At 37.1% G+C, this 23,040-nt stretch overlaps 2 protein-coding genes across 5 annotated transcripts; one reads left to right on the top strand and one right to left on the bottom strand.

Annotated features, from left to right (window-relative positions):
* Positions 1-1,754: 1,754 nt before the first annotated feature.
* On the bottom strand, positions 1,755-12,357 carry gnpnat1 (glucosamine-phosphate N-acetyltransferase 1). Of its 2 annotated transcripts, XM_023797825.2 has the most exons (7): positions 12,206-12,352; positions 5,922-5,958; positions 4,943-5,106; positions 3,649-3,711; positions 3,401-3,528; positions 3,270-3,331; positions 1,755-3,164 (listed from the first exon to the last, which is right to left on the bottom strand). In XM_023797825.2, exons 3-7 carry the CDS (start codon positions 5,094-5,096, stop codon positions 3,017-3,019), a joined length of 555 nt encoding a protein of 184 aa, XP_023653593.2. In that variant the 5' UTR covers positions 5,097-5,106; positions 5,922-5,958; positions 12,206-12,352; the 3' UTR covers positions 1,755-3,016. The 2 variants fall into 2 exon arrangements, with proteins under 2 accessions (XP_023653593.2, XP_023653592.2); XM_023797824.2 differs by lacking the exon at positions 5,922-5,958 and having other exon boundaries at positions 12,206-12,357.
* A 13-nt stretch (positions 12,358-12,370) lies between these two features.
* Positions 12,371-21,745, top strand: ero1a (endoplasmic reticulum oxidoreductase 1 alpha). Of its 3 annotated transcripts, none has more exons than XM_072698940.1 (16): positions 12,371-12,499; positions 13,442-13,561; positions 13,643-13,726; positions 15,839-15,874; positions 16,357-16,433; positions 17,398-17,471; positions 17,685-17,805; positions 17,896-17,942; positions 18,212-18,223; positions 18,316-18,342; positions 18,636-18,728; positions 18,851-19,097; positions 20,225-20,294; positions 20,381-20,467; positions 20,866-21,002; positions 21,561-21,745. In XM_072698940.1, exons 1-16 carry the CDS (start codon positions 12,437-12,439, stop codon positions 21,658-21,660), a joined length of 1,395 nt encoding a protein of 464 aa, XP_072555041.1. In that variant the 5' UTR covers positions 12,371-12,436; the 3' UTR covers positions 21,661-21,745. The 3 variants fall into 3 exon arrangements, with proteins under 3 accessions (XP_072555041.1, XP_072555040.1, XP_023653590.2); XM_072698939.1 differs by lacking the exon at positions 12,371-12,499 and adding an exon at positions 12,560-13,261; XM_023797822.2 differs by lacking the exons at positions 12,371-12,499; positions 18,212-18,223 and adding an exon at positions 12,560-13,261.
* The last annotated feature ends 1,295 nt before the right edge of the window (positions 21,746-23,040 follow it).

Below are 23,040 nucleotides of genomic sequence, written 5' to 3'. Positions count from 1 at the left end.
ATCCCAAAGGTGATCAGCAGGGTTGAGGTCAGGGCTCTGTGCAGAGTAGTCAGGTTCTTCCACAGCGAACACATCCAATCATGTCTTTATGGACCTTGCTTTGTGCATTGAGACACAGTCATGCTGAAACAAAAAAGGGCCTACCCCAAACTTTTCCCATAAAATTGGAAGCATAGAATTGTCCAAATTGTCTTGGTATAATGAAGCATTTAGAGTTTCCTTCACTGGAGTTAAGGGGCCTAGCCCAACCTCTGAAAAGCAACCCCATACCATTATTCCTCCTCCACCCAACTTTACAGTTGGCACAATGCAGTCAGGCAGGTAACATTCTCCTGGCATCTACCAAACCCAGACTTGTCTCTCTGACTGCCAGACAAAGAAGCATGCTTTACACCACTCCATGCAACACTTGGCATTGCACTTAGTGATGTGAGGCTTGCATGTAGTTGCCCAGCTATGGAAGTCAATTCCATGAAGCTCCCGGCGCACAGTTTTTGGCCTGCCACTTCATGACTGAGTTTCTCTTGTTCCTAAATGCTTCCGCTTACAGTTCATTGCGGAATATGTAGATATTGTTTTTTTTGTGTAAAGCACTTTGTGTTGAATTGTGTTTGTAGGAATATTCAGCACAAGTAGGTGAAACTACCTGCTTGGCATCTCTGCCTGGCGCACCTCCAACAGTGCCCTTCTGTCGGCTGCAGGGTTGTCAGCTGGGAGCCACCCTTCACTGATGTTTCGCTTCTTTATTCCCGGAACATCGCTGGGTGGTGGAGCAGCGATAGGAACGTCTCCCTACCGCCCCCTGCAGCTGGCCCTAAGATCCCTGCTTCCCCCATTGCTTATCCTTTCTGCGGAGCCAGAAGCTCCCCTGCTCTGCCTCCTCGGCAATACCTTTGATGACTCTCTTCAGATTGGTACCTCTGATGCCCAGGGACTTAGAGACGCTGAGCTGATGTTCCTACATAGCCTCTGCAACCAACCTTTGTCCACATATGTTCCCTTGTGCACCACACCCTGTGTTTTCCCTTATTCCACTTCCCTTTTCCCTTCCACTCTGTTACGCCCCAACCCTAGACTGGAGCTCGTAACAGAAATTGGGGGCTCGTCCAGGATCGAACTGTTAAATTTTGGTGGCATCATCCCTCTTTTGTCTGTGTCACTCAGTCCCTGTGTTTTTTTCGGCTTTGGCGGATTAACTGTGGTGGGGAAAGTCTGTGTAATTGGGATTAGCATGGCTACGTTCGACCTGCTTGAGTTTACCCTGTGCCCCACACAGGAGCAGTTTTGCTTTGCATCCTTGCACTCAGTCTCCGACAGTTCCAACCCGGTCCCCTGAAAGGGAGAATATCGGATTTGATGCGAGTCGCCGTATTGACTTGTGCCCATATTTAGAGAAAACGAAGTAGATGCCTATTTCCCCATCTTTGAGTGCATCACGAATTGTTATATTATTCATAATTTAATTATAATGTAATCATATTATAATTATATTTATAATATTATTTGTATTAATATATTATTATTAATATTACTAGATGAAACAAAGTTTTCAACAGAAAAGAAAAATTGCTCCTGGTATCCAAAATTGCAGGACCTGGGAAATTAATGTTTTTAAGCCAATCAAACCTTTACACAATTTAGGGAAAATTCATGGTGTGTCAATATTGTCATTATGCAGTTTGTAATATTTAGTTTACAAAATATATCTTTTATGTGTGATTTACATACATGAAGAAGAGAGTCATATTTATAAATTTTTAGTCACTTCTTTTTTACAACTTTATTTTAAATAATCTCCAGGTATCAACCCCTAAACACATACAAGATAAAATGACCATTTCCCTCTATTTTTGGAACTGTCATAGGATCATTCACAGATTATGGACTATGCTACAAGATTCACTTGCAACTTCTGAAAATATGTAGTTAAACCGAAAATTAACTGTAGCCATCAGAATTGAAAAAATAATGACATTTTTTTCCAGTTAAGACTTGTAATTTGAATATATGGAATAAATGAACAAGAAAATGCTGAATAAAGTACCTGTTAAATAAGCCATTAATAAGCCTCACACAAGTGCAATTCATTTAAGTAATAACAGCATGACAATCTTCACCATATCCCACCAAAAAATATATACAACCATTAATATCAATGCTCTGACATTTTTACGTTGGAGCATCTGAAAATAATGCTTGTACAATTAATTGGGATCCCAAAGTTAGTCTTCCACAGTCCTCAAGAGAATGAGCTCTCCATTTTTAAATATCTATGCATGTAAAAGTGTCACTAAATGAATCACTGAAGTGATAGACATTTAAAGCTTTCCTTTAACAAAGTTTTACTTTTCATCCCAAAGCCATTTTTATTTGATTTTTTTAAAAAAAAGGTTAAAATTGCCATAGCACAAATATATCCCAAAGTCTCAAGAAACAACAAAATATACAAAATGGGGCTTGTTCAAATTACCAATCTGGGGGTGGGGGCTAAGCTTAAATTAATATCCAGTGTCAAAATCTACTCAAACAGCCCATCTGAAGTGTTTCATGAGGTGTCCATTTGATAATTTGTTTAACGACTGAATAATATCTTGCACTGTTTTTCCATTTTTCATATGTGGTCCATTTTGGATCATGAAAAATATACAAAACCGGTACAAACATTCAATTTTAAAAAACTATGACTATGTACTGGCATAATTAAGGAAAATACTGTAAAGTCATTATATGTAAATTTCTTTAAGACATTTTGACATTAACAATACCCAAAAATTTAGAAGGCAAAAAATTTGTTGATGTAAAATTTTTTACCTTTATTTCTCCATGATCATTTCAGATTAATATTAAATATATTCATTAATTCCAAAATATAAATATACTCTAAATAATTACCAATAACCAAACTGTGATAAAGCACATAGAGTAACCCAAATTCCTGGTTTTGCTTTTTCCTTCTCACACGTGTGTCAATGACTGGTCTTCACAGTTCAAGCCGGACGGCAGTCTTCAGCTGCTCTCATTCAAAGAAGCGACACTGCATATACGTCTCTTCTGAGGCATGATAGCCAAATTTTTTATAAAATGCCACATTATTAGGAGCACACTCCAGTGTTATTTTGTAACAATCCAATTTTTTGCTTAGAAGTGTAAGAGTTGACACTAAGCTGTAATCAGAGAGAAAAACATATGATCATTATACAATTTGTTGTCATAAAAAATGTAAATAAAATTATGATGGCATTAAGTAGACAGCTTGTAGAGGGACTCACAGCTTCCCTAGCTGCTTTCCTCGGCACACATCACTCACAACCACTTCCTCCACTCTACCTCTCTGTAAAAGGATGACTGAAATGAGCACAAAATCAATTCCAAACATATAATATAGAGAAATTTATCGTACCTTCGCACACGAATGAATGAATTTGTGTTCCGTGATGAGTGTTGCTGTTGCAACGATTTGCCCAAGATTTCTGTCCTCCACGACAATGACAAAATAATCACCGGTTTTCCTCATGTGGTCAAAATTCTCTAAAGAATGAGGGGAAAAAACAACCTTTTTAGTCATTTATGACTCACTCAACACATATTTTATAATAAATTTTAATCTCTAAATACAAGGCATGCCTCACATTAACAAGTGCCACTTACTGATAAATTGTTCTGGTGTGACATCACCTGCTAAAGTGAGCTGACATAAAAGTTTGTAGTATCCTATATAGAAATTAAAACACAGACATGTTCAATTATTGCACAATTAGTTATTAAACAGCAAAACCAAGCAACATCGAATTACAACTCAGGATGACCTAAACCCATACCTGCCAACACCCCATTTTCCCCTGGTGATCTCATGTACTTCAAGACAATCTCCCGGTGGGAGAAAGTGCCATAATCTGTATGGCCCTCAAACTGTTTTATGAATAATCATCATACACGGATCCATAAGTTTTTTATGTTTGTCTGACATTACCAAAGTTGCCAGATTGTCCATGAAACACAATTTACACACAAAATTCACGCTACATACAATTTCAGTTGTATGGCCCAATGTCACATAATGTTACACACAATTTCATCTATCACTGCAACCTGGCAACCCACCACATTTAAGAGGTGTGCACAGCTGCTCTTTGCCAATGCTGGAAGGAAACTTGAATGTTGGGTTCCTTTAAATCAGAGCTAGATAAGATTTTAACAACTCTGAGCTATTAGTTAAGTTCTCCCCGAGCGAGCTCAATGGGCCGAATGGCCTCCTCTCGTTTGTATAGTTCTTATGTTCTTATGTTGAATGAATTAGCCAACTTAGCTGGTGTCAAAATGTCAGTGCAGTGTCTGGGCAATGTGGCAAAAAAAACAAAAACTGCAAATTTAAACAGAGTTGGAATGAACAGACACCATTAATATCTGCTAGTCACCAAGATAGTGGCCATGCCTTTTGTAAAGTCTGTAGGACTGATTTTAATATAGTGCACAGTGGGGAAAAATGATGCCAGCCAACATATCCGTTCCCAATAGCACAAACGCGCCGCTGAGGCACAGAAGGGCACATCGACAATATTATTCTTCATTATCAAGGGACTCTGGATTACTGTGATGAGTCGAACATCCAGAAAGACAAATACTTTGTGATACTGGAAAAAGTGCATGACAAAAAGTCTTGAGGTTGTCACCAAGTTCGCGTGACAATCTGATCTTTTGTAACCACAGTGTTAAACTGCAATGATTCTGATAAGCTGATGTTGTTTCGTCATAACATAAACTGAAGTAAAAATATAAATCTGGTTACTTAACCTTATTAACTTACTTATGAATACATAAAAAAATAGCAATTCAAAACTCCCATATTTTGTAACTTAAATGTTGGCAGGTATGTCTCAACCAAACATTAAACGAAGGTTGGATACATGTAGTCATGCAGCTAAAGTGTGGTGGGAGTTTGCACCTCGGTTGAGGTCTGCAGTGTGAAGAGGACGGAGAATGAGACCCTCTCCAGGCTGGGCTGGGGAAATGGGAGGAGAGAATGGGACAGTGTTGCTACTCCAATCCAGTTCCTGGAGAAGAGTGGGGTCAAAAAGCGGAGTCTCATCCAGTAACATTCCACAGCCCCTGTAGAATATAATCATAGGAAGATTACTTTGTTATTTTGGAACTGTCCTTTAAGTTGTTCTACGAAATTGAAATGGTTACTAAAACCTTGTAATGTCTAGTAATTAATAAAAAGAATTGATAAAAAATATTTTCTCAACTAATTATTATTCTTTTAAAAATTATGATTAAGACACTATATACAATTAGAGGTGGGTGATATGTCGATTTTAACGTTTAATTCGAATTTACAGTTCAGGACGATGTGTTTTTATGAAAATCGATTTTATTACATGTTTTACATGCGAGTGCCAAAAGCGGAACTAATGTGACGCACCGTTCTTTATGGGTAAATTAGTGCGGCGCACCCAATCACTGTAGCAGATTCACAAACAACATGGCAACGAAAGGGGGAAAGCTGGAGCTTGTGCATTAATATGGAATTAGTTCGGACACAGACCAAAGAAGTCCTCGTTGCAAAGTCTGTTTAAAAACTGTTGCAACCAAAGGAAGCAGAATGACAAATTTATTCCAGCACCTAAAGCAGAGGCACGCAGCAGAGTGGGAGAAGCGCAGCTCCCAGCAAAATGAAAATAGCCGCAGCACCAGCACAACATCCAAGGTTAAGCAAACAACCTTCCCTGAGACGTTTTCGAACTGTGTGCCATATGATAAGAATGGGGCACGGTGGAAGGCGATAAACGCTGTCGCGATATATATTGCAAAAGACATGGTGCCCATACATACTGTGGAAAAGCCAGGATTCTTTAACATGCTAAAAGTTTTTACAAGTTTCTAAAAGTGTTTACAATGGCGTGGTCTGCCATCTCACTTACAAGCATCTTTTTTGGCTTGTCAGATTGCACTTTAACCCTAAAATAAAATAAAAAACATAGTTAAAACTTGTTTCTAACCATTTATTTGTCATCTGTAGTTTGATTTTGAGTAGGGGAGGAGAAAATCGATTAAAATCGAAAATCGGATTTATTGTGAAAAAAATGATAGCAATCACCTTTAGCCCTGTAAAGACAAGCTGACCTAACTGTACATGTGATCAGGGAAAATAAAATGTTACTTTGTGCACTAATCTGGCTACTCTGTATTTGCAACACGGTATAACAAACATGATAAAAAACTAATTCTAGAAAGAAAAATTTCTACGGGGTTGCCAAAAATTTGTGATGTCAAAATGGGGTCACAGGCCAAAAAAGGTTGGGAACCACTGACCTAACAATATACAAATCTATACATTTTTTCAGCTCTGTAATAATAATAAAAGATAATATAAACAGCATAGTTGTAACGTTTCATTTGTTTAACACTACGGGGTTTAAATCGGCCGCCCCAAGATGATTCGATTTGCTTGAAGGAATGATTTGATGCATTTGAAATCTTTGATTTCTATCTAAATTAAAATCTTTAACTTCACTGGACTAAACAAATATTACCATGGAAACTTAATTACACACAATTAATGTTACATACATTTAACTGCAAATTTTATTGGTAGCAGTCTGAAGTCCCCCTGACTAAATTTATCATGGGGGGATTTAATTGTATCACTTTGTCATAGTCACCATGCTTCGCTCTCAACTGTGCGTGTCTATGTGTGAAAAGGAGAGCAATTAATCACGTTTAACAATTCAGAATGTGATTTCAGCCATCACGCAAGATCAAGTCAGTTGTTCAATATCCCTTGATGTTATGGTCAAGGAATTGGTATATTGGTATAATGAGCCAAGTGTTAAAAATACTTTGATTAATAAATACTGTTTTTGTTCGTAGTAGTTAATCCCGTATACATCTGTAAAGAAAAGTTCAAAGAAATACAGGCAACCACCTAATTGTGGAGAAAGCTTCTGCAAATTGGGATGCAAGTGGAATGTGCAATAAACTAATAGGTGTAGTTTCAGAGTTACATGTCGCAAAAATGAGTAGGAGCATTCAGGAAAAAAACACATTTACTGGCTATCCCCTTTTCAGCTGATCCATGCAGTACTTCTAGAAATTGTACCAGTCAGCTTCCTTGTTAGCAGCAGTGAAATATGTAGATTTCCTCCACTGCCCCCTTCACTTCAAATATGAAGCGCAAACAAGGCATCGGAGTGTGGTATGGTTAATGTGTGCATGGAGCAAATAGAGGTTGTGTGTGAAACACCACTAAAGACATGCACACTCAACACAAAACCTAACAGAGGAGTGAACACTCCACGCAAGAAGTGTCACACCTGCAGGTACTACTTACTGAGCCTGAACACCACCCCTTAAAAGACACCCCAATACATGCATGAGTAAATAGACTCCCAATTGCATTATCTTTCAATCATACTGAATCTGACCTAGCCACTCTGCGCATGCTCCACAGTTTCCCTCCCTGGGCTTTGATCCAGAAGTAACAGAAGAAGCCGGCATACAGCAGATATGCAATGTGCAGCACTGTAAAGATCTGTACGCTCAACCAAAGGGCGTTAACAACTGGTACTAGCGGCTAATGACATCACAGCACGAGGTGGGATATTTTGTACTGAATTCAAAAAATGGCTGTAGTAGGACGAGACGAGGTGCAATATTAATACCAACATCGCACGTTTTGCACATCCAATTCTGACATCACTAGTCAGCTAGATTAAGATCAGGCCTTTTCTTACCTTCAATTTACCTTCAATATTATAGCGCAGGGCGTTTACGTTTTGGTTTGCAAGACAACTACCTCCACCTCCGGCAACTACCCTCCAACCTGCCTGCCCTTGGCTCAACACGATGCCTTGCCATCCTTCCCTTCGGCTGTGCCTCTATTAATCCTGCCATCGTGCATCAAGCACCCCGTGCCTGCACCAGTCGGCCGCTGCATTGAGACATATATTTCAACCCCTGTATTAGCTTAGTCATATCATCTTGTTTGTTTGACTCATCTGCCGGCCCCTGGAGGATGGGCTCCCCCTTTGGGTCTGGTTCCTCCCAAGGTTTCTTCCTCTTAGGGAGTTTTTCCTTGCCACCGTTGCCTTTGGCTTACTCAATGGGGGGTCCTTATGAGGCAGAAATGTAAAGCGCATTGAGACAATGTAATGTTGTGATAATGCGCTATATAAATAAAATTGAATTGGTAAAACATTTTTACTCTGTGATAGGAAAAAAACGTAGCAAGTTTTGCGATTTTAATTATTCCATTTCAAGATTATCAGTATATGTTTAAAAATCTGTTTAAAGTTTACCTCCCCTGCTTTTGCATGAGCACTGCAGGTGTTCTGAGACAATCATAATCATTTTCATCCTTGCTGTTTAAATTACTTCTAGTCGGGTTTGTGAGAAATTTATGTTGAACTCCTTTTTTGTTTCATAAATACCCCAATATTTATTATAACAAAATCACACTGCCATATTTGAAATTTTTTCAATACAGTGCTGTCATAGTATATTATACAAAATACTTAATTTCTTGTTATTCTATTCTGATCTTGTATCTGTTCTTCCAACCAGATCGTAATTACAGCTTAGGTCATTTCATTTGTCCACGCATCCATTATTACCAATTTTATTTATTTATTTTTTACTTTCTGTGAATTAATGGGTCAACTGGAAAAAGTCCAATAACAATAACAAGCTGAAAGGAGTCATATCACTACCTACTGTAGCGAAGTCAAACATACTTTGGTCAACAAATAGATTCCCTTCCCGTGTATGTATACTGGGACAAGGACAGCAGTCCTATTAAATGGTGCAGTCAAGCTATAACCGTAGCTTGACCTAGCTGTGCATGTAAACGTACGGACTCCCAAATAAGCCAATAACAAATAAATAATAGCCAATACCTGATCCACCTAATCGGTATGGATTGGTACAGATACCGATCTGAATATCGGACTGGTGCACCTCTAATTATAACCATTTGCAAATTACATTACATTGGTTCATGTCAGATTTTGCAAATCCAAACCATTTCCACACAATTGATGTAGAACCAATTCTTCCTGTAACCAGTCAAGATAAATCAACTACATCATAGTACTCAGGTTAATAAATTAGCAAAGTATTACATTTCCCAAATTAGCTGAAAATACACAAAATGAAATGTTTTGGAGTGGCCTAGGGGTTACTCCATGAAGCAGACTGATCTCAGATTACAGGAATAATCTAAAGGTAAAGGTATTACAACCAGTTATTAGGTAGAAACATAGCTCAGGAGACAGGAGTATCAAAGTTGGGGACACCAAGAGACCAAACAAGCTGTACTGGAAGGCTAAACTCTGTGCTCGGGATCGGCCTATAATGAAAATGTCCCCCACTTCTTACATGCAACAGTTGTGGCACAGAGGAGCAACTTCAATGGCAGAATACTTTCTCTGAAACGCAGCAAGGAATGCTTTGCAGATCCTTTATTCATGCTGCCATCAGGGCATACAGCTCTGCCCTAAGCTAAGCCAGCAAGCCAGCCAATCACCACCCTGCAGACTAACATTATTCACATTCCCTTTTCATCATTCGTTCACCCCTTCATATATTTGTACTATATATTTTGCACTGCTTGACCTGCATTTACTTAACCTGCAACCACTATACAGCACTTTTTAAAAATAAAGTTTGCACATTATAACTTTTTGCACATTTGTATTTATTTCTTTTACAAAAGTAAGACTATTTCTATTTTTTTTTCTAATTTGTTTTAAGTGTACTACTGTCTAATTTTTGTCCCTTTCTATTTCCTGCTGTAATACCCAAATTTCCATCCAGTCATTAATAAAATCATCCACCCAATAGTTTAAGAGAATCTATTTCCCCACATGGCTGATATGGGTTTTAGATAATTTATATAAATAAAATAATTTGAGAAACATATTATGTTTTACATAGGTTTCCTCTAATTAAAGGATAAAAACCATTCAGAGACAAATATCCAAAAATACAGAAAATCAGTATGGGGGCAAATACGTTTTTTTTTTTTTTTTTTTTACATAATTACAGTGGTACATAAGTTCACGAACTCATTGGAACTCGAATTTCTTAAAAGTCGAACCAACCACTTCGAAAAAAAAAAAAGACCTAGAACTCGATCTGAATCTCAGAAGTCAAACCGTGAACGACGACCTAAGATAACTTGTACGCCCTGGGAAATGAGTCACGCGGCACGTCTCTCAGCGGAAACAAAGGTTAAAGCTTCAGTCTCAGCCTCGCATTAACTGTGATAGCATCGTGCATGTTTACACTAGCTGAATACATATATTTAGACAGTAAAAATACATTTAGACAATGATAGACAGTAACAGTAATTATTATATAATAAAATACATTTAAAAATAAAGATTTCTTATTCATTATTTTAATATTAATAATACGCCATTAATACGTTTAATTATAATAATATTGTTGTGCCTGGCGGGGACGGAACGGAGACAAAGGCACAGACGTCAGGGTATCGGGGAATACGGGGTTTAATTACAGGTAAGGCAGGCAAAACAAACTGAAACGCGGGGATTCCACACGGGGTTAACGAGGGGGTGTGGCACACGGAAGGAGCGGACGATCGGGGCAGGACACATTGTTTGGATACATTTATTTTCTTGCATTACAAATTACTGTTTTGATAAATGTGCTTAGATGTGTTTAGTACAGTATATGCTCTTTTTGTTTTATCCGGTTCATTTTGTGTCTAAATGCTAAAACAAATACATATTTAGGTGTAATTTTTGGGGCCAGGTGTTCTGTCATAAAATCCTACCTATCGAGACGTGCTATCGAGCCTTCCTGCGCATGTGCAGTTCCACCGTTTTGGGATTAGGGTTAGGTTTTAGGGGTTAGGGTAAGGGTTTTAGGGGGTTAGGGTTAGGATTAGGGTAAGAGTTAGGGTTAGGGCTATCGATTAGCACTACGGTAGCATTTTTCGACAAGGCAGCATATATCGACAGAACACCGGGAACCAATTAATTGGTTTTCCATTATTTCTTATGTGGAAAATTCGATCACAACTCCAACTTTTCAGGATTCGATCCGGAGTTCTGAACGGATTAAATTAGAGTTCTGAGGTACCACTGTATTTGCATAATATTTGGAGATATTTCACGAAATTCATTAAAGATCATATGGATAATGTATGTAGAAATATATTCATAATCGTAGGGGGGGAAAAACTGAGTTAGACACTATTCATCTTGTGCTTAAGTACAACACATTGTGACTAAGATCTGTACTAAATCTACAGAAAAGACAATAAAACTATATACACACAGCTAAATTAGAAAACAGTTGGACATGGAAAACTGGCGTATGTAAGCAACAGAAAATAATTCGACAGTCTGAAATCTCCAAATCAGATTTATTAACTTATAATTCAAAGGATAGGAAACATGGCAAATGTATTTATATTTATATCAAATCAATTATTATTTACAATAAACACAGAGCTACGGAGTTCCACAGAAAATATGCGACAACTTGCGTCAACCATCTAAGAGGAGGAGCTGTACAGTAGGTCTGGTTTATTTTTACTATAGACCACATTCAAAAACTTACCCTTCTAAAGACACGTCATCAGACTATCTCAGTACACAAAGAAAAGTGGTGACGTCATATTACTGGCGGCCGCTTAGTTTTAATTTCATTTTAATCTGTATAATAAAACAAAAACTGAGTTGACCACAAGTGATTATTTATTTAAAATAGTCACAAAAGTTTTCCGATTCAATCTTTTGCCGTACCAGATTGAATTAAATCGTACTTGAGGCGTATCGATTACAGGGAAAAACTGAATATACAAATGTTAACCATTTTTGCTACCTACCAAATTAGTTAGAAAAGTTATAGAATCTTTTATTTTCCGCGTTTTCTTTCGGATTGGGGTTTGTTAGCTAGCTACATTACTACAGCTATCTAGCTAGCGTCACGTCAAACACCACCCTGTACTGCCACTGGGCAATAAGTTAGCTCGTTAGCCACGTAATATATTTATTACATTCAAAAATGTTTTTCACAGATAATTTTGTTTTAGAACTCCAGCACAAGGGAGATATTTCAGTCACGATAATATATATGAACCGTTGTGGGCTATATAGTACTGGCACTAGAGTAAAACACGCCACGAACACAGCCAGTAACTAACCATAAATTCAATTTTTTTGCAAATACTTACGGTGACATCAAGAAGAAGAAACCTGGACAGTAAAGGACCTATGAGGCTATACACTTTTCAACCTGTATATGACTAACAGGACGCTTCTTGACCACAATCAGCCGGAAACGCCTCCGCCAGCCCCCTCCGTATACGCCGTGGTATGACGTGGCCAAGGGAGCGGGGCAAAAACGTCACGCGTCGACGTGAATTAAATAAGGAAATATATACAGGGATTATAAACACGTATACATGAGCGGTTATAAAATGAAGGATTTTGCATATATAACACATATGCCCGGTTTTAATCTTAAGGTAAAAGATATTTTCTAATGAACACCTATATACTGCTGCAAAGCTAAGGGAACAACCTAAATGGAATGCCAGTTCACTTCAGGGCACGTACTCAATCTGAGACAGTAATTCGCAGGTGTTGCGCCGAAATCCCCACCTACTTTAACTACATTTTTAGTATGACCAAGTAAATTTTACTGAAAATAGTAAAATAATCACTAATTAAATTTCAAGTTGTAATCAAATTATTAATAACAATAACAACCATGTTGGCTCAGATTTTGAAATATTTGGGTCCAGCCATTGTGTATTTATTTTAAAAAAGAAAGGGTGAATGAACGTCAAACACAGAGGGGGCACTGTCATATTGTCTTACGATGGTGATCGTTACCAAAGGCTGTTTTCGTGTCAGATACGTTAAGACGTGAGACAACTTCTGGCTTCGAATGCAGGAAATTGAACGTCCTGTATGCTTAGTGAGCAATGACTGAATCATTAGTTAGCGTACGTGCAATCAGCAACGCCTGGCTCTGACTTTCGGGATCAGTTCATTTGGTATACAGAACCTAGACAACTAACAGAAAAGATTGATTTTTGGCACTTTCACATAGGAGACGTCTGCAATAGAGGCTTCCTTTAGTGTTTTGCCAAACCTAACAGCTAAAGCAAAACACCGCAACAATGGGCTTTGTTTTTAAAGTATTTGTTGTGTTAAATTTGCTTCCGTTTCTCAGTTGCGAGTTTCAAGCGGGTAATTCATGCAAACTGAATGATGTTTGTCGTGTAAGTAACAATTATATTACGCACCAATTAGCTTACAGTGTCTAATAGTAACAATAGTTGTTTTTAAAGCATCACTGCTACATTTATTTACGTTATTTTAAATGATGGTAAGTTTTTTTATTTTATTTTAAAATAAAAGGTCCAAAATTCGGTCCTGAATAGTATGTCTGATTTGTGAAGATGACAGATTACCTGGACGACTGTTTGTGTGACACGAAGACTATAGATTCATTCAACAACGGCAAACTCTTTCCTGTACTACAACAGTTACTACAGACTGATTACTTCAGGTTTTATAAGGTAATCTGACGCTTCTTTGCCTATTTAACGTCTTTAAATGGAAAAGGTTCAACATGTTAAAGAATCATTATCTGGGTACAGGTGAATCTGAATAAACCTTGCCCCTTTTGGGCAGAGAAGAACCGCTGTGGGATGAGGAACTGTGCCGTGAAACCATGTAAGCCTGTGAGTATTATATCTGAATATATGTTGTAATACATTGCATGTACTCTCATATGCTTAGGCTATATTAATGGATTCTAAGAATATATCTAGTACCCAAATGTTCTGATAGGTGGTGGAAATTATGATAGTTTAAGCAAAATATTTATGCATTACTATAAAGGCATGTTTTACTTTAAAATGTTACTTTTTTGGTGTAGAAGCAGTTGAACACACCTTGGTTTGATCATTATGGAAAAATTATGTAATTATTCAAAATATCTTTTTTAATCTATCTGAAGCATGGGCAGAACTGGACTGGCCATCTGGCATACTGGACATTGTCATAGTGGGTCAATGGGTATTTGGGCCAGCCAAATTCATTGTGGTGGAGCCCTGCCTGGAAAAAAGTCATTGTGGAGGACCCTAAAATCCTTGGTTATTGTTTCTTATCCTAGTTCTACTCTATGCATGGGTCATACATTTATCACCTAAATATTGGTAAAAAAGTGATGGATGCATATAATATAAATGTATAACATATACTAAGACATAGACATCCAGTCATAGGTAAAAGACAAAAAATACAGTTAAGACACAGTTAAGGACCTGATTAGGTGGGAAAGATTGTGCCAGCAGGTCATGGAATTGAATATTTAGATAGATAAAATAGATTTTCACATCAGTGTTATGGGTCCAGTGCAAAGCCAGGCTTAGGCTGGAAGGGACCAAAGTGTTCAGCAGTGGAGCAACTTTTTATCAGCTATTGGAAAAAAGTCAAGGTTACCCAGCGCTTGAGTTTTTTTTTTTTTGAAGGAAGGCTGGCATCAGGGCTAAAATACTCAGGGCTATAGCCCCAAGTGATCAGACCTAATGTGCCTGTGTTCGGCACCACTTACAGAAAAGCTGAGTCTGAGTCAATGGATAAGAAGGAAAGATGGATGGATGGATGGATGGGTGACTGAGGGGGGGCTTACTGCAAAAAAAAAAAAAAACAACACACACAAATAAGGAATAATCCCATAACCAAAAAGCTGCTTTTTTACTTTGCCCTTCAGTGCTGCATAACATATGGTGCAAGTCCATAATTTTTGTGGAGTGAAAATAAATATGCATTCTTATAAATAAATGAGGAAATAAGGATCTCATGGGACAATCTATTGGCTCACCTGACTTACCCTTTTACCGCCCTAAATATCTATCTATGAGTACCGATAAACTGGCCCTATTTATCAGATTGAAAATCTCCAGGCATACATTCTTTTTAACAGTAACATTCTTTCACATTTCCTATTTTCACATCGAAGCCATATTATTATGATTTAGGTAAGATGTTTTTATCTAGGATAAATATTTCAGTGAAAATTTCAAATTATTCAAAGGGATGAGGAACTGTGCTGTGTAACCATGTACTGTAAGCCTGTGAGTATTATATCTGAATGTATTTTGTAATACATTGTATGTACTCTCATTTGCTATGGATATATTAATGGATTCTAAGAATATATATAGTACCCAAAAGTTCTGATAGGTGATGGAATAGGTGGTGTTTAGCTTTGGCCTTTTTCAGACTTTGTAGAGGCATTGCATGGAAGATGGAAGTGATTCAATTTGAGACAGATTGCCCCAATACTGAAGCAGCACCACATAGTGATAAGAAAAAAAAGAGCAGTTTGGAGACTTCTCATTAAGACAGGGCTGCCCAGCCATGCTCCTGGAGATCTACCATGCTGCAGAGCTTAAATGCAGCCCTAATTTAACACACCCAATTTCAGAAAAACAGGCTCTTCAATAGCATTTCAGTATTAGATCCAACTATTTTGAAGCCATTGGAAGATACAATGAAGATACACACAGCTTCTTTACATTTAGGCTTAAGATGTAACCCATAGTCTTCTTTGTCCTTAAAATATCTTTTTTAGAACACTGGTACTTTTTAAATGTAAATTTCAGGATGTCAGTTTTGACAAATATACACCTATTTCAAAATGCATTGATGTTTTGTCATTACCAGCATGTGAACTTTTCAGTATCAAGAAACCAAAATATGCTAGGTAACTAGGTAATATTTCAAAGTAATGTAGTCCATCCATCCATCCATACCCAGGGATTTAATGGTGTTCTAACTTTTTACAGAATGAAGTGCCAGAATGGATCAGAGAGAACCCACAGGTAACTAGAATCTGTGCTATCGGAAATGACAGCATTGTATTCCCTGGACAAGCGACATTAATCAGCTTGCACAATTACTAGAAGTACTGGTTGAATTACCTGGAAATGTGAAAGTTAATTACAATTTTAGAAGTACTGGACGAATCACCTGAAAACAAGGACTCATTGAGTATTCGGGTAAAAACATGTTTATTAGCTTCCATATTACCTGGTGAACCATGTAGTCATTCTAGAAATTGTATAGGTTGGTGAGTGTGGGTCAAGTATAGTTTAGATGGGTGGAGAAGGTGACAGAGTTGTCTTGGGAATACAGTGTTGTTCCGACAGCCCTCCCTTCTACGTAGTTTGTGTATGTTCTAATGTTAAATTATGTTTGTGTGTTTTCTGAGCAAATATATACTTAGTACCCATAAAAACAGCTTCAAACATTTTCTTTGAGCAAAACCTTTCCATAGTGTATGACAAATATTTATCTATTTTAGCACTCTGATGAAGCAAATGATGGCCTACACAAATGTGAAGATGATGAAAAACTTGGTGATGTGGACAGTTCACTTAGGTATCTTTTAAATGTGACTCAAGTATCATTATATTTCTCAGACTTCAGGGAATACATGTGGTTTTGGGATGAGTCGTTGCAGATGCCGTAGACTCTTTGGTTTGTTAAGACAATAATTCAAATGGATAGATACTTTATTAATCCTGAAGGAAATTTAAGAAAAGATAACAGAATTTGAAAAAGAAAAGTATGAAAAGAACACACAGAATAATCAGAGCTACTGGATAGGCTGCTACTCGCTGCAGTGCTGGAAGTGGAAGTCATATAGATCAGAAGTACAGCTTCATGGATCTTTTCCAAACTTTTCAGAGGCATCGTATGGGTGATGAACTGGAAATAATTAAAATGGCCCCAAAATTGATGCTGCACCACATAGTGGAAAAAAATGGCAGTTTTGACTCTTCATCCCGTTAAGACCATAACTCAGAAACTATCTCATGCACTATCTGTGTCTGCGGAGTGGCGTCTGGCTGGGTGCGGGTTCAGCTAAGTTTGTGGGGGAATTCAATCATGTCATTTCACCCTAGTCCAGTCCAGTCTAGTCAGTGGTGGCACATACATGAACAGGCACAGCTCTGGTGTACCTAATTACACTAAAACAACTAATAATACAAAGTTCTCCATGGTCACTGGATAAATAGGCACAAAATATTCTTGTTTAATTTTCTTTGTTAACAAGATTTTGCACAAGTTGTGAAGTGGCTCAAATCATTGTCTGTGTACTGGATATCACAATTCTGCCTAAAAATGCCTACCTTCTGTTAGAAAATATTAAAGCCAAAAACAGAATATCGAATCGGCTACCTTAACTGCGGTAACTCGCAAAAGACCAAAATTGGTCTTATTTAGACATAAATAATATAATTAACTTTTTAAGACATGGACATTAAGATGTACAAAATGATTGTGATAATGAGAACCACACTGAAATATCACTTTCTCGTAAATTGGCTTTATTTTGCAGTGAGAAGACTCGCCAGGCTATATTGGAGTGGAAAAGATATGATGACAAGGAAGACTATTTTTGCTTGTTGGATGGTGATATGTCATTTCCTTTAAAGAATAAGTAACATAGCCAAGCAGTGTTCTGTAATCACCCATTAGTTGGCATGCTATCCAACTTAAAAACAACAATGAACTGCCTAGTTTTAATTAACACAAAGGCTTTATGAACAAATTCAAATGCTAAAACAAATACTAGTTATTTAAAGTAATTTAATTTCTGTTTTTATCTATCCCTGGTGTTCACAGATGAGGATTCACCTGATTCCCAATATGTGGATTTGCTGTTAAACCCCGAACGTTTCACTGGATACAAAGGTGCTGAGGCATGGAAGATCTGGAATAGCATCTATGAGGAAAATTGCTTCAAGTAGGAATGATTTCATTACTGTTGTTTTAAATAGTTGGTATCTTAGTTATTTAAGTCCTCAAACTCAAGGTCTTGTATAAATTCTTTCAGACCTTATACCGTGACCCGGCCATTAAGTCCAATGACAGCATATGCAAGTAAGTAGTAAAGTACCTCCTTTTAAATTAGCCTATTGTCTGGAGTTTTGATGAAAGGCCAGTGTTATGATGAGTGACTTTATGCGAAATGGTAATTGAAATACATTAATTGCATAACAAAACTCACAATATACTAGTGTAATATTTAAATGCCCAGATATGTTTTAGGATTATTATTCTCCATTATTCTAATGTGGAATTAGATAGTATTGAACACAATGAGTAAAATTTTATATAAATATTTGACTGCATTTTCACATCTGTTTTAGGAGAAAATGATGGTAAGTGTGTTTTGGACATTGTTTTTTTACTAATTTGAATTAATTGTCATACCTACTTTACTCTTATTAACTGTACATTTTTTACTTTTCAGGAAAAGAGTTTTATAGGTGGCTTGAAGGTAAAAGGAAACCTGATAAAATCTGCAATATTAATGATCAGTCACTGGCATGTGTCTCAGATTAGGTTGGGTAATATTCTGTATTATCATTGTATAATTGTATAACACTAATTTGATTAATGACTAAGGAATGACTGTTAAGTGCTTTGAAATTCTACCCTTGAGTTAAGTACCTTTAAAGGCAGAATTTTAATGACAATGAAATTTCACAGAAAATAAACATTGCAAAACATTTTCTCTCTGCAGAAAAGGCATCTGCTCATTTGCTAAATAATGCCATGCATATTTTGCAGAATTGTGTGTGGAGAAGAGAGCATTTTACCGTCTTATCTCAGGCCTTCACACCAGCATCAATGTCCACTTATGTGCCAGATACTTGTTGGCTGGTGAATATAAATATAAACCTTATAAAGTATTTGATTTCTAAATATCTTTTTATGCCCCCTTAATTGTATATTTGTCTTAATTATATATCTGTCTGTCTGTCTGTCTGTCTATCTTCTTTTAGATAACTGGTTTGAAAACAAGTGGGGCCACAACCTTTCAGAATTTCAGCAACGATTTGATGAAGATTTAACCAAAGGAGAAGGCCCGAAACGCCTGCGCAATCTGTATTTCATTTATCTGATTGAATTGCGCGCCTTGTCTAAAGTCCTGCCATTCTTTGAACAGCCTTCTGTCCAGTTGTACACTGGCCAAGCTGAACAAGATAAACAAATCAAAAAAATGCTGCTTCAGCTGCTTAGGCTTGCTAAGTAAGTATGTTGCAGAAGAGATGCAAGTACATCATTTTACCATTTTACCTAACCTTTTTCCAGCGCTTTTACATTTTGCATAATGTCATTTGGTGTCACATTTCAGTGTCTCTCCCTAAGTCTGCGGGTTGTAAGATTAGGCATTATGTGCAGTCATTGGTGTGAAGAGGATGCTCTGAAGGTGCAAGATGAGTAGCGGTAACAGATTAAAACCAGTCCTGTAAACCCAGAAAACAAGACCCCAGATCAATCTGAACATGGTACCACTGCAGAACAAAATTGAACTGCTTAAGGAGAATTCAGTGGCCAATTCACCTAACCGACTTATTACATTGTTAATACAAAGTAAAGTATTTGGGTGAGGTGTGACACAGGAGGAGTCAGACTGTCCAGAATGCTGTAGGTCTGGATAAATTCATTGGAAAACCGATGCAAACCGCAGCCTTATGGATTTCTTTGGAGCTTAAATTAGAAAGATTTCTTTAAAAACTATTAAGTGCAATAACATGTAAGCCAAAGATTCATATACTGAGGGCAGTGCTGAAGATAGTAGGCTTGTATCAGACAAACTCATTTTATCATATGGATCTTTTTTTTTGATACCTGTAGTTGTGAAACTAAGCACAGTGTTAGTCATTATAAATGATGAAATCTTTGTTATTCAAAAATTATAAAAAAAAAATGTTGTACATCATACCCTCTCACTATGTCACTATTGCATGTTTGTCCATTGTAATGTCACGATATACATCACACCTCACCAGGGCAGATTCAGTTCCCCCCAATGTCAAATTCCTTTTGGTGCCACTGATTGAAGTTTCCCTGTTATACAATTGCAATTCTATAGTTCCATGCCTGGAAAGTTGATAACTGGTTTGCTGTGTTGATGTTAAATCTTTTAAGGAAGTCATTTAAGTAGTTGATTATGGGGGTGGCATGTGACTCACACCTCCAAGGGTAGGGGGGTGAAATCCCAACTTATCCTCGTGACCAGGGCAAGCAGTGAGCAGATGGATGTTGGGACCAATACCAGCAAAATGAATGCAGAATTTTAAAACCAGCAGCTTTGCTATGCAGAAAAGCAGTGTTCGATGCAGTTGGGAACACTGACTCTCTAAACTCCATAGGTCTTTTCCATTGCATTTTGATGAGGGGGCTCTATTTACCGGTGATAAGGATGAAGCTGCCCATCTAAAGGTAAGGGCATGATATTACGTTTGGTCAACGCAACGTACTTCAATTTTGTGTTGTACTAATCATGTCAAGGCTCATTTTTTTCTCAGGAGGATTTTAAGAGGAAGTTTCGGAACATAACCAGGATCATGGACTGTGTGGACTGCTTAAAGTGCAGGCTGTGGGGGAAGCTGCAGGTAGCTACCCAGCCCAATGAGTCGGCTTACTGACTCTTGCTTAGGAAGCCTTAGCTAGCCAGAAAGATTCCAAAATGAAAGTATTTCTACAAATGCATGTCATATTTTATAATTTTTTTTTCTTTTCTAAAAATGGCACAGTGTTAATCTATTGCTGTTTAATGGATAAATATCTAGATTAAAATATTTTTTATTTCATACCTTTCATGGTTTTTTTTAATGATAAATGAAAATTAAAGAACGGACTGTTGAGAGTACTTATTGCAGTATAATTTAGAGGTCATGGTTTCTAAATGTGATTTTTCAGCTTTGAGATCTGATTTCTGATTCATATGTACTAAAGACCTGATATTTTATTTATATGGTGGTGTGACAGTGAAATTACTTTTTTTCTGCAGACACAAGGGCTTGGTACCGCACTAAAGATTCTCTTCTCCGAGCACCAAATAGAGGCTTTGCCAAAATCAGGCAGCTCAAAGACAAATTTTCAGCTAACTCGCCAAGAAATCATTTCACTCTTTAATGCTTTTGGAAGGTAAGTTTTCTCTATGCATGGCTATGAGTAAGAAGGAGACTAATACTGTAAGACTAATACTACTAGAATGAAACAATGGAAGTAAATGATTCTCACTACGAAATAATGCAGGGCCTACCAACACCTTCAGTTATACACAAATACAATAAAATTGTGTGAATATGACACTATTTCCAAACATTTTGTGTGACAAATCAGGCACAGTTTCTTATGTTGCAGTTCTGTTTTAACTTTTATGGTTTTGTAGAATATATTTCTAACCACTGTTGCCTTCAATAACAATTATACTGAAATTCATGTGAATGCTGATAAAACAGAGTAGTATAGTGGTACTTTTCTGTTTTTTCATTTTTCATGGGAGAATTGGGTACTTTTTGCATATTGCATCTTGTTCGCCATGAGAGAAACAAACACATGTATATGCAGGTAAGAGCACGTTTTGGGGTCAGCATGTTGGGAATACAGGGTCAGCCAGCATTCAGCAGATGGGGTTAAGGGCTTTGCTATTATGTTGATTCACTGTTTGTTAATGGCTTATTCTAGGTTTTTCTTTTTCAGGATCTCTACCAGCATCAGAGAAATTGAGAACTTCAGGTCAATTTTAAGGAACATCTCTTTAGAGAAAGCCATCAGTTTTTCAACTGAAGGTATAGAATAGAATCTACAGTCCCCATGAAGAAGGCTTCATATTGTATATAAATACTTTATATTAAACTGGTGCCAACATCTGCAGAAATGCAAAATGAGAGACTGAGAAATAAATTCTTCTTGGAGTAGTGGGTAGCATAGTGATCAGCGCCACTATCAATAAAATGAAACCTCAAGAATGAAGTCACAACTTTCAAGAATAAAGTTGTAATTTGTGAAAATAAAGTCATAATAATTCAAGAATAAAGTCATGAAGTTACGAGATAAAAGATTTTATATTTATATTTAGATAAAGTCAAAGGTGGCATTCCAAAACAAATCACTACTTTCGTGTGTCGCTTTCACACCACACAATGGAACTGGGACCTCTATGCTACATATGCAAAAAATTGGTAGATTGAACTTGAAACACACAGAATTTGAAACTACATCACCATCCAAAACAATGGAGGTTGAACAAGTGGTTTTGTTACTTATTTGTTCGTTATTGGTGGGGAGGTGAAAACGGGATACGGCCTTTCATTTATATTTTACTCATACAACCCAAGACATATTTCATTATTAATATATGACTGGCAGCTCAATCTTTCAGTTTCACACAATAAAGAATGGTGTAACGTATAACGTTAGTAAGCGGTGGCTAATGTAACTGCTGGCACTGGCAATATTAGACAAATACAAATATGAGTTTTAGGGCCACTTAATATAAAAAATATATATAAAATTTCTAGAAGAAAATAGGAACTTTCAATTAGGGATGGGCCAATCCACATTTTTTCAGTTCCGATCTGATTCCGATACACAACTGCCGATACCGATACAGATTCTAATACAAGAGCTCTTTTTTTTTACTTTATTATACTTCATATATTAATTTTTTAAGCTAGTAAATACAGATGGAAAAAAATTATAGAAGAAAAATATTTAATTAGGCTACTACAAACATACATAAAGTACTGTTCCACCTTGTTTGTACACCTTGTTTTAAGCATTTTTGAGGCATTTGCAGTTCAGTATGAATATCTTCAAAGCAAGTATACACAAATAGTGAATGCTTAAAATTTTAACACAATTTTTCTCCCATTGTCAGCTCAGTTACACTTTGTTGCGATGGCAGCCCCTCTTGTATTACAAGCTGCAGCGAGTTCGCAAAATAGTCCAAGTTAGCGACTCCCAAATCATCCATTGCTTTTTTTTTTGTGTCGCACAGTTGCGTGTGCTTTGTTAAGTGGGATTGTCCATTAAACGCTATTCCCACCTCTCAAAACTTTATTTTACAAAGATTGCAAATCGCTGTGCTACTGGTTTCAATAGAGTCTGGCTGCAGAACCACTGAGAGTCATGTCCAATGACAAGCTGGAAGTGACATCACAGATCCACTGAGACGCAC

Source organism: Paramormyrops kingsleyae, chromosome 14 (genome assembly GCF_048594095.1).
Source record: "Paramormyrops kingsleyae isolate MSU_618 chromosome 14, PKINGS_0.4, whole genome shotgun sequence".
NCBI classification, from domain to species: domain Eukaryota; kingdom Metazoa; phylum Chordata; class Actinopteri; order Osteoglossiformes; family Mormyridae; genus Paramormyrops; species Paramormyrops kingsleyae.
This window is presented reverse-complemented; position numbering and strand designations above follow the sequence as displayed.